The sequence below is a fragment of the Podarcis filfolensis genome, assembly GCF_964270895.1.
Source record: "Podarcis filfolensis genome assembly, chromosome: 9".
Classification (NCBI taxonomy): Eukaryota; Metazoa; Chordata; class Lepidosauria; order Squamata; family Lacertidae; genus Podarcis; species Podarcis filfolensis.
This window is the reverse complement of record NC_139610.1, coordinates 18,749,527-18,761,684: the sequence shown is the minus strand read 5'-3', so window position 1 is coordinate 18,761,684 and position 12,158 is coordinate 18,749,527. Positions and strand designations below refer to the sequence as shown.

Sequence of the window (12,158 nt, the reverse complement as noted above, 5' to 3'; positions counted from 1 at the left end):
TTACGGGACACTAAAAAGAAGAAGTCAGATCAGAACACATTCATCTGCTTTTAACAAAAGGAAATAAGACTTTGAAGCTCTCCTTTGTCTTGCAGATGCTATTCTGTTTTAAAGAATGACGAAATGATAAATAAGCATCTTCAAGTATGTTTCTAATTTCTTAACTTCAAGCTCCATCCTAAAATGGATTATTTTGCCTACAAGATGAATAATGGGCTTGATGAGTCTATGTCTTTACACAGGAATATGCAATACCTGTATGCATGGATGTTCACATTTAAACACGAAATATTTATGGTTGAATTATGCTGGTTTACTGTAACTGAGCTGGGAGTCAGTAACTCAGTTCACACATTATGCAAAGCCAAGCCACGGCTTAGCACACAAACATGCAAGTGTGCTGATTCCCAGAGAGGTGAGCTCCTCCCTGGCCTTACTGCTGCTTTCTACCTGGGGCTTAGTAGCATGTCATCTGAACATGAGGTCATTGTTCCTCTCGCTACAGACAAACCACAAGCTGTAAACCAAGGACAAACTCAAGTTCAGGTGACTCCTACTAAGCAAAATCATAGCTTAGACGTCAGTAGCATGGCATCAGCAGGACCAGAGAAAGACAGCAAATGTGATCTGCCTTCCAGGAGCCTGCATGCTTGCATGTTCACACAATAAATGTAAGACATAACAGTCTATAATATAACATTTACTGTTGTCTTGCAAAGCCCCATGCCTAGCACTTTGCAAGATCCATTAATCAGCTTATTGCCTATGCTTTGCAGGCTGTGCCTTTGTGTGCACCGTTTGATTCCATACTGTGTAGAAGGAAATGGATTACCTGACACCATTGTGATGTCAAGTGACTGCCCCTGCCAGTCTATAAAACTTGCCAAAAGGCAGCTTGGCTTGGGGGGGGGGTGTTTAACAAACTGGCCAGCTGTCTGGATCTAGTTCCCCACCCCTGATTTTAACCCTCTGTTTTCCTTCACCTTTAGCAAATCCCCCCTCAATTACATTTCTCTGTTTCCACAATGTTCCCAAATGACTAGCTCAAAGTCTCAGGCAAATGTAGTTGAGCCAGACAAAACGCTACACACAATAGAAAGGCTGAACTTGAGTCTTATTTCACAACAGTTACACAGAAGGCTATAACCAGGCTCTGGTATTTATACTGGGCCTAGCAAATAGAGGTCTTTAACTGCTTGCCTATGTTAATTTTTCTTGAACTTTATGAAATAAATAAATATATATCAGAAGCTGATGTTGGCCATCCCTATTTTAAGGCTGCCTGCATGTTAACAATTCTGCAGAAGCAACAACAGCATATGAATATTGTGGAATTGGTTGCAAAATCTGACTTCCTAAGGATCTTGCATCTCTTTTTTAGAAAGAGCAAATGTTGCAAAACAGATGTTTGAAAGCATGTCTAAAGACTAAAGGTGTGGTTACAGTTTTCCTCATGGCTCTTTGTCCTTTACCATCAAAACTGATTATGCAAAAGGTAAGTAATTACACACAGCTTGTTTAATTTGCATAACTTATATATGTTAACTTATATATGCTGAGGCTCCAATACTTTGGCCAGCTCCTGAGAAGAGAAGACTCCCTGGAAAAGACCCTGATGTTGGGAAAGATGGAGGGCACAAGGAGAAGGGGACGACAGAGGACGAGATGGTTGGATAGTGTTCTCGAAGCTACCAGCATGAGTTTGACTAAACTGCGGGAGGCAGTGGAAGACAGAAGTGCCTGGCGTGTTCTGGTCCATGGGGTCACAAAGAGTCGGACACGACTAAACAACAAACAATTATTACCAATTATTACCAATTATTCCTGAACACACACAGTCCCATACTCTCCAACTTTTCTCAGATGAAAATAGGAATGTTCTATTCTACATCAGGAAGCTTCTCCTGCGTTTGATCTCCCACACACACATGTCATATACACATATACATCTGTTACCCTGAGCCAATTACAACCTCTCAGCCTAACCGACATCGCAGGAATGTTGTAAAGAAAAAAATATGTGAGGGAAGGCATCGGGTACAACACCTTCAACAGATAAATGGGATGAAATAAAATTTTAGCTGTAATCAGCCTTGAGTCGGGGAAAAGGCAGGAAATACTGCTGCTGCTGCTACTACTACTACTAATAATAATACAGTCAAACCTCGGTTTTCAAACGTCTTGGCTGCCAAACGTTTCGGAAGCCAGGTGCCAAAAACCCGGAAATGAATGCTTCTGTTTCTGAACGCGCCTTGGAAGTTGAACAGCTTCCGAGGCGCGTTTCTCAATTTTCCCCATTGAACTTGCTGACAGCCCTTTGATCCTCGGTTTCTGAACGTTTTGGAAGTCGAACAGACTTCCGGAACAGATTATGTTCAAAAACCAAGGTTCCACTGTAATAGAAACTGAGAATGATAAGGAACATACCAGAGAGTAAATCCAATTGAACTCAGTGGAACGCACCTCTGAGTAAAAAATGCTTAGTGTAAAACTGCAGTCTTTACCCAGTTACCTGGGAGTAAACACTATTGAATACAATGGGATTTACATCTGAGTAGACATGTAAAGGCTTGCAGTGTAAGGCTCAATTTACAATATAAACACTCCACATATTTCCTTTTAAAAAATGCTGGCTGCTGAAGCATTGCAATTAAAGGATTTAAAGTGGATTTGTTATATTTTCCTTTAAAAATAAAAAAGGCTTTGTATGCCAGCTTCATTTAGTGCAGGTATTTTATTTTCAGGATAAACAGGACTACCGTTTTTGCACCTACACACAGCAAAGGCTTCTGTTTCCAAAAAGGGCTGGTGTGTGTGTGTGTGTGTGTGTGTGTGTGTGTGTGTGATCTCTCCACCACTTTTAATTGTATTCCTGAGATTTGGGGGAAAGGAAATGAAAACCAGGACATTCCAGGATCAGATCAGAAACCAGGATGGCTTCTGTAATTCCAGAACTGTCCCTGGAAAATGGGGACACTTGGCGGGTATGCAGCCCTGGATAGCTCTCCTCAGACGCTGAGGTTCTGGGTCCCAGTTTTCCATTCCGTCAGGATATGATATAGGAAAATACAAAAAGAACTCTCTCACATTCCATGCATGTTGACATGGAAATAAGTCCCTCTATGTTCATTGAAGCTGTTCCTTAAGTTCCATGGGCTTCAAGCAAGTATCTGCTTACCTTTCCAAATTGGGGCTTAGGGCAGATTTGGAACTTGACTGAGTAACTGCAACACAAATTTCTTGTGTTGTTAAAAGAAGTTACATTCTAGTCTCACTGCGACTCAGAAGGTGGCATTTGACATTTCACACACTGATTAGAATCCTATTGCAGGGTGAGGCAATGCCATATCATAAAATCTGCTTAACATTTCCCCCATATATGGCATTTGCAAGCACCAGGTTCCTCCATGCCAACCTCTAATCGTATCAAAATCTGAGATAAATTCCTGACAGCAGCTCACGCTACCTACCAATAAACAGTTATTTATGCTAAATCTTCCACAACCAGCTGAGACCAGAAGAAGAAGGGGAAAGGAAAAGACTAGAGTCTTCTGTGAAAACTGCATCATCAATTCCTCTGGTTGAAATTAATCAGGAGATCTTAATCTGAGTTCTTCTTCAGAGAATGCTGTCTACCACAGTATGTAGGTGCTGGATAAGATTAAGGCAGCCATTTTACAAGATCTTTTGACTTGTTTTCATAATTGTCTCCCCAAACGAGCTTCTGTAGAGTGGTACATTATTCCTAGGTGACTGAAATTGTGGTATTTTTTGCTTGCTGGAGGCAGCTGTGCCAAGCACGTGCAACTATATATTGCTTGAAAATAAACTTAATGGAGCAACCACCCACGCAAAGTCTTGTCACACTTTATGGAACACTAAATTTGTCTGCAAATAGAGGAAGTGTCCAGAGCAAATGCAGAATATAGTATATGGGCATGCAGTTTCAAGAGATATTGGGTATTTCTAGAATAAAGAAAAGGGGGGAAATTCATAAAGTTTGCATGTAGGTCCCGTAACCCAAATCTGGCCAACTTACTTTGGATCTAACCATTAGCTATAAAATTTACTAATGCAATATATTCAAAACAAAACAAATAATAATGATAGTAAATGTGCATGCACACCAAAGCTCATACCAATAACTAACTTCGTTGGTCTCTAAGGTGCTACTGGAAGAATTTATTTATTTATTTATTATTTTGTTTTGTTTCAAGTACGGCAGACCAACACGGCTACCTACCTGTAACTAGAAATATATTCAAAACACTGTCAGAAAGTAAAACAGTTTCCATTGTTACATGCTTCAGCCATTATATGTCCCTGATTTCAGTGACATTATGTTGGAAAATATAGGAATTCATTTTACCAAAAGTCAGATACATGTAGGATCAAAGCAGACATGACAGTGACAAACCCCTTGTTCTTTTCATCCGTGTATCTCTCCTACTCGCAAATAAAGCAGTGCCTATGTTTTATTTTTAACAGTAAAAGTAGCCTGTAGGAGAAAGTCATTAAACCTTCCCCCGCTCCTGCATTTTACATCTCCTCAGTTAGTCCATTGCTCCAGCCACAGTTCTGAATTCTTAGCTCACTTGTATCAGAGCCAAGGAAGAGAGAAACATGATTGGCGAAATGGACTGAGAGGCGTATTAAGTAATTTGCGCACACATGAGAGCTCAGTGTCCCTGCCCTCGTTTAACTGTTTTAAGTATGTCATTAGGTTACATACAGACCATACACACGCTGTAAGAATCCTGAGAACTGTTGTTTAAGGGTGCTGGGAACTGTAGCTCTGGGGGATAAATTACAGTTTCAGGATTATTTGGGGGGGACAGATTTACTTTAAACTTACGGTGTGTATCCAGACTTGAGCCCTCGCCCCACTTTATAAATAGACACACAAATGATGGCCCCAGCATGTCTAGTTTGGCCATGATGATCTGGCCAAGCTTTTGTTATTGAAAGAGAGAAAAGAACATAAAATGCTATTAGGAATGCACAGTAATTGTACGGGCCAGATTTAAAAAATCGCTATTGTAATACCACTGCTGCCTCACCCACCTTTTTGCCTGCCCTTTTTCTCTTCCATTGGTCTCTGATCCAGCACGTCATGGCAGCTGCACAAATGGAGGGGCGATTCTGTGCCCACTGCAGAAAACTATATGGAATAGGATGGCTCTCTCTCTAGCAGGAAATCAGTCTCATGAAATTATTCTTCTTCAGCTCACTCCATAAAGTGACCAAGAGACGAAGCACACGGACAAAGAGGATCAAGCCTCAAGGGAACCGAGACTGAGATGAAAGACAACCAGGAAAAAACAGGGAGTAAGAAAAAAATAACCCACAGAGGAGGAGGGGGGAAACCACCAGCATACCCTGTGACTATGAGAAAGAGGAAGTAACAAGCAGTAGAGGGAGGAAGCCCTTCTCAAGACGGACACCGGTGGTTTAGCTATCTGAGCGCCCATATGAAAACTGCCTGTGATGGCTCAGCATCTAACTATTTGCTAATCTCTTAAATAGGAACATCTAAAATGTTGTATTTAGATTGTTACAAACTGCAGCATTTTAACCTCCATATGCTGAAGTGAAATTTCGGAAGTCTAAATCCGCAACATGCAAAATATACGCCAATTTAAAATTATTGTGCGGCGTTCCCCTCCCCACCCCCCAATTCATATGTCTTTATTTTGTTCATGATTAACACACACAAAACCTATCTGCGGAGAAACTGGCCAAGAACAAAAGGTTTATAGCATGCCATCTCCACTATAATATGCTAAGGGGTTTCTCTGAGATGGTTGTAAGAAGTGATTGGCTGAGATGTTCTAATGCTACAGGAGAGTAGCGTAAGCAGTCAGATCTCCAGTTGCCATTGACTGTTCAGATCCTATAGAAGGTGATGCAAATCAAAGGGCCTAGAGAGAAAAAAGCTGGAATAGCTCATGGTCTAAGAGATCATAGAAAGGAATGCGGGGTTCTTCTGGACTTAGCATTGTCCCTAAATGCCCAGGCGTCAGCTGTGACCAAGGGAGCCTTTGCTTAACTGCAATGTATCAAGTATGCTTATTTCTGAGGACTGCAAATCTGGCTAGGTGGCTAACACACCCTTGTAATAGCACATCTGGACTGCTGTTGTGTACTCTCCATAGAGTTGCCTCTGAAGAGTGTCCAGATAGTGATATTGGTTCCAAATGCAGAGTCTGGGTTGTTAATCAGGAACACACCTATTAATGTTATTGGTTTTTAAAATAAGATTAAGGAGTGTGTGACTTCCTTACTGAAACAACTGCTCAAGTTCCAATTTGTTTCCAGGTTCATATCAGAAATGGTGATGATCTTTAAAGTCCTTCATGGCTTGGAATCGGGATATTTGAATGGGATATTTCTTAAGGAAATCAGCTCTGAGTGCTCCCTGGAAGGACAGATCGTGAAGCTGAGGCTCCAATACTTTGGCCACCTCCTGAGAAGAGAAGACTCCCTGGAAAAGACCCTGATGTTGGGAAAGATGGAGAGCACAAGGAGAAGGGGACGACAGAGGACGAGATGGTTGGACAGTGTTCTCGAAGCTACCAGCATGAGTTTGACCAAACTGCGGGAGGCAGTGGAAGACAGGAGTGCCTGGAGTGCTCTGGTCCATGGGGTCATGAAGAGTCGAACATGACTAAACGACTAAACAAGAAGAATTTCTCCCATTTGAGCCTGCTAAGTTCTTCTCCACAGACCCATGTGTGTATTCTTAGTTGAGACCAACAGCGCCAATTTAGGGAGGTGCAGGTGATTCCCATACACAGGGCACTGAGCTGAGGGGGCACAAAACAACAACAACAACATATATTTCTACGGATACATATTGAAAAGATCTGTTTAAAAATGCAAAATAGAAATATTGTGAAAGTAAGAAATATTGGGGGGCAAATTTTTTCTTTGAAAATTCCCTCTCACATCTTGCCAGGCTAGCTTCATTAGCTGCAAACACCGAAAGTTAGGATCCCTTCCATTAGTGAAGCTCATCTTGCTCCCTCTTTAACGGTTGCTAAAAGCTACCTGTTTAGGATGCCCATGAATGGTTCTCATTTCCTGTACTGCATCGCTGTTGTTTTAAACTTGCTCCATAATGAAAACAGTGAGAATTGTTTCTATTGCCTAATTCTTTCAGTGGCTGAATTGTATCTTTGTGTATTATGCTGTTCTAGTGCATTGATTTTAGCTTACTGTTACGTTAGCTTACCTCGAACTTTTTAAAGGAAGGGAAGCATATAATTTTAATGAATCAGTAGATAGGTGCCAGGGTGGTGGTGGTGGAAACAGGAACAAAGAGATGGAAGAAGGGATGGTCCAGAGAGATGCAAATAATAGAAAATCAAAGAGATGAGTTGAAGGAGAAAGAATGAGAAAGACAGTAGTCAGAAAGGGAAGGAACGTAGAAACAAACCAGTCAACAAACTACATATGGATTGTAAATTAATAACTAGCCAAATCTTTCATTCCAAGCTTAGAGTATAGTTGGGTATGTTGTTTACGTTTTGTGCTAATATTCAACATAGCCAGCTTGGATTCCTTTTTCTTTTTGATAGGCAAGACAATAATACATGAACAAATGATAGCAGCATATTAATCATGCACAAGTCCAAGCATGGTGCTCCTTTGAAAGCTCAAAAACTAAGAAAAACACAAAATTAAAACCCCAGAATAAGGTGCCTGCTTAAAACATTTTTGTTTAGCCAAACCATATACGTAAATGATGATGCATTTTAATTTCTTTTACTGTTTGTTTTAATTATTTTTTAAAAAATTAGTTGTTTTTATTGGCAATTTTAATATTTCTTGTAAATGCTTAGTTAGGGGTGTTACTACAATCAAGCAGTACAGTCGTACCTCGGAAGTAAATGGAATCCATTTCAGAAGTCCGTTCGACTTCCAAAACATTCGGAAACCAAGACATGGCTTCCAATTGGCTGCAGGAAGCTCCTGGAGCCAATCAGAAGCAACGGAAGCCCCGTCAGACATTCGGGTTCCAAAGAACGTTCGCAAACCAGAACACTCACTTCTGGGTTTGCGGCGTTTGGGAGCCAAAATGTTCGCCTCGCAAGGCGTTTGACTTCTGAAGTATGACTGTATATGAATTTTGTTAACTAAATATTAGCATTTCAACCTTTCTGGTTACGGCATATGCTTCAGACACTACAGAATCATAAGAATATCCACAAAATACCTACATACCTATGTGCCTTTCCAGATGTGTGTGCGTGTGTACACACACACACACACACACAAACACACACACACCTGTTTAAGGCCACTGTGCAGCATTTGGGCTAAATTTGATCTGCACCACCAGCAAGAGCCTTACCCTCACACAGTTAGCAGTATTATGCAGAAAAATCACTCACTACCCAATCTGTGTGGCAGGTTACTAAATGATGGAAGAATGAATACACAAAACAGGAAAAAGGTAAGGAAAGGGTTGTAGAGCCCTGCAGGGAAAGGGGATTATCTTGCTGGCATTTTTGGAAGAGGATCAGGAATAAAACTGCCAGTATTTTAATATCTTTATATGAATCTTTGGTATGGCCACATTTGGAATACTGCATACATTTCTAGTAGTGGAACCACAAAAGGTACAGAAAAGGGCAACCAAAATGAGGAAGAACTAGTCACCCTTGGAACTTTTAGCAGGGGAGGTAAAAAAAGTAGTTATATGCTAAGAAGTTTATAATATCATGCACAGCTTGAAGAAACTGACTAGAGAGAAATATTTAATACCAAAAACTCTGGATATTTAATTAAATTCATTGCGCAGGTGATTCAAGACAGACTGGTGGAAGCATTTCTTCACACAGGGTATGGAACTGGCTGCCACAAGTTTAGCAGTCATTAAAGATGGAGTTGAGAAACCCATGGAGGATAAATTATCAATCACTCTTAGACATGATGGCTATATCCAACCTCCAGTTGCTGGGATGGGAGAAAAACAGGGGGAGGCTTGGCCTTCGTGTTCCGTTTGCAGGCTTCCCAGAGGCCACTGGGGGAAACAAGATGTTGGACTAGACAGATCATTGGTCTGACCCAGCAGACTCTTCTTACACTCATGTGTTTTGGAGGTATTAAAGGACTACAACAACACTCTCCGACACTCCAGAAGTGTGGCAGGGCAGCAACAGGCTTTAAAAGTTTCCCTCCCCTCCTTTCGTAGAATACAAAATGACATTTTGAAAATATTTAAAGTGTCTGGGCTTGGCAACATGGGGATGAGTTGCAGCATGGCTCACTAATGATGTTCCTGCTCAGCTTTGGACCACCACCTGCAGTAGCTGCCTACCCACCCTCCATATGCAATACTCAAGTGAAAGGTTGGCTTCTTATTTTGAAACGACCATGATGACAATGGGACTATAAATCTGCTTTTGTGGTGGAGGGAGGGTGCAAGCAGTGGGCAGTGCTGGATTGAGACTCAGGAACAGTGGCCTCTAGTGGGATATGTCTTGGGCAGGCCCTGCTGGCCCACATTTTAGCACCTGAAGCCAAGGATAAGATATCACCCACCCACCCCTTCACATACAGAAGCAAACTACAGTGGCAGCCAAATCCTACTTCGACACTGGTCACTACATACTTGGCTGGTAGAATGCAGATTTTCTTCTATGGCATTAGATTCAACAATGATAGTCGTACCTTGGATCCCGAATGCCTTGCGAGTTGAATGTTTTGGCTTTCGAACATCACAAAGCTGGGAGTGTTCTGGTTTGCAAATGTTATTTGGAACCCGAATGTCCGACGGGGCTACCGCAGATTCTGATTGGCTGCAGGAGCTTCCTGCAGCCAATTGGAAGCCACGCCTTGGTTTCTGAACATTTTGGAAGTTTTTGGAAGTCAAACAGATTTCTGGAACGGATTTCATTTGACTTCCAAGGTACCACTGTAGCAGCATACACTATGCCTTTAATTTTGAAATTGTTTTGTTTGGAAGCTAGATTTACATGATTTACCACCAAAAAATGGACAAGGGGCCTTTTTGCGCATGAGGCTTAAATCAGCACTTTCTTAATTCCATCTGTAGTCATGTGAAACTAAAACCTAAATTTGGCTCAGCAAATAGAGGCCTCTGGGCCAAAGATGATCCTGCAGATGTACTTTTTGGTCCTGAAACTAACAATCCAGAGGCCAAAGAGATGTGAAAGCAGTAGTATCTGTGCTATTAAAACTTGCTGGCAGGCCAGTTTGGAAAGAAAGGTGCTGCTCAGAACAGCAGCTTATACAAATTAAATCACTTTAAAACCATACAATATGTAAACAACATAATCACAGTTACAGAAGCAGCAGTTAAAACATTTCAGATCAATATATCACAGCCAGCTAGGTCTACTGAGTCTACTGCTTATAAAACTATCTCATTAAAATAAAGCCTAAAAATACATGTGTGGTCTAAACCACTGAGCCTTGGCCTTGCCGATCAGAAGGTAGGCGGTTCGAATCCCTGCAACGGGGTGAGCTCCCGTTGTTTGGTCCCCGCTCCTGCCAACCTAGCAGTTCGAAAGCACGTCAAGTGCAAGTAGATAAATAGGTACTGCTCCGGCGGGAAGGTAAACGCCGTTTCCGTGTGCTGCTCTGGCTCGCCAGAAGCGGCTTAGTCATGCTGGCCACATGACCCGGAAACTGTCTGCGGACAAACGCCGGCTCCCTCGGCCAGTAAAGCGAGATGAGTGCGTAACCCCAGAGTCGTCTGCGACTGGACCTAATGGTCAGGGGTAACTTTACCTTTACATTTAAACACTACCAAAGAGGAAGCTCAGCGCTTTTTCCTGGGGGGTGGGGGACGCAGCAGTATGCATACCCCTAAACATTTTGTGAATCTTTGTACTTTTGTCCATTTACTGTCTTTATTTTTCCCAATTTGAACTATAAAATGGTAATTTTCTTGAGTTAAAATGAGAGTACCCTTAAACATTTTTTAGAAAAGAAGCACTGAGAAAATGATTATATATCTCAGGGGAGAGAGCTCTATAGTGGTGAGGCCAGCACAGAAAAAGTACTGTCACTTAATCTGCCCCTGCCTGAGTTTCCTTCCCAGAGTAAAAGTCTCTGAAGAGTAAGGACTCAGACGCGGGTGGTGCTGTTGGTTAAACTACAGAGCCTAAGACTTGCTGATCAGAAGGTCGGCGGTTCGAATCCCCCCAACGGGGTGAGCTCCTGTTGCTCCGTCCCAGCTCCTGCCCACCTAGCAGTTCGAAAACGCGTCAAAGTGCAAGTAGATAAATAGGTACCGCTCCGGCGGGAAGGTAAACGGCGTTTCTGTGTGCTGCTCTGGTTCGCCAGAAGCGGCTTAGTCATGCTGGCCACATGACCCAGAAGCTGTACGCCTGCTCCCACTGCCAATAAAGTGAGATGAGCGCCACAACCCCAGAGTCGGTCACGACTGGACCTAATGGTCAGGGGTCCCTTTACCTTTACCTTTAAGGACTCAGAGAAGAGTCTGAGAACAATCATAGATTTTGAAGGTACAATCAAAGGCAACAGCATTGCTAACGGGTGGACTGAAGTTGCAGTAGGGGACAAGTGGAACCATCCATTGGATGCCAACCATGAAAGGTTTTATAGCTAAGCAGCAGCAACTTGAACTGAATCATAGCGCCAGTTAGTGCTGATAAAGCAAGAGTGACTGTATACGACTGTGCTGTTCCCTATATGTAAGGAGCTGTGTGGCAACATTTTGCACTAGCTAAAACCTCTGAGTTGTTTTCAAGAATGGCCCCATACAGAGTGCATTGCTTGGAAGTTAAGAAAGCATAGATTAGTATTGCAAGTTCCTCTCTACTCAAGAAAGGTCAAGGCATTGCAACAAACAGAGCAGAAAGAAAGCATTTTAGCTACTCTGGCAACCAACTTACCAAAGAGCAGGGTTGGAACAAAAGCAAAAACAACTCCCAGACTTTCAACCTTTTCTGTTAGGGAGATTTAGAATCCCATCAATCACAGGGAGACCTATTTCCTGTACAACTCCCTCTATTTCTTCAAGAAAAACAAACATGGGCAATTTTATGGTTTATTTTTTCACTCCAAGATGAATTCCAGTGTTGAAGAATGCCCCAAATAAGCCTGCATATATCATGTATAAGCACTTTTTTTATCCCAATATGGTAATTCTTAAAAAGAAA

The 12,158-nt window shown here is 42.0% G+C and overlaps 1 protein-coding gene across 5 annotated transcripts in view; it reads right to left on the bottom strand.

The window, feature by feature from the left end:
* The window catches only part of TEC (tec protein tyrosine kinase), an 80,309-nt gene that overhangs the window by 47,765 nt on the left and 20,386 nt on the right, over window positions 1-12,158 (bottom strand). The window contains exon 1 of one of the 5 annotated variants that reach the window (XM_083630408.1): window positions 5,065-5,130. The exons of the other annotated variants lie outside the window; for them this stretch is intronic. Coding sequence (XP_083486534.1) covers window positions 5,065-5,115 — 51 coding nt within the window. The 5' untranslated portion in view covers window positions 5,116-5,130. Of the gene's footprint in view, window positions 1-5,064; window positions 5,131-12,158 lie in introns of those variants that run through there. 5 annotated transcript variants of the gene reach the window in all.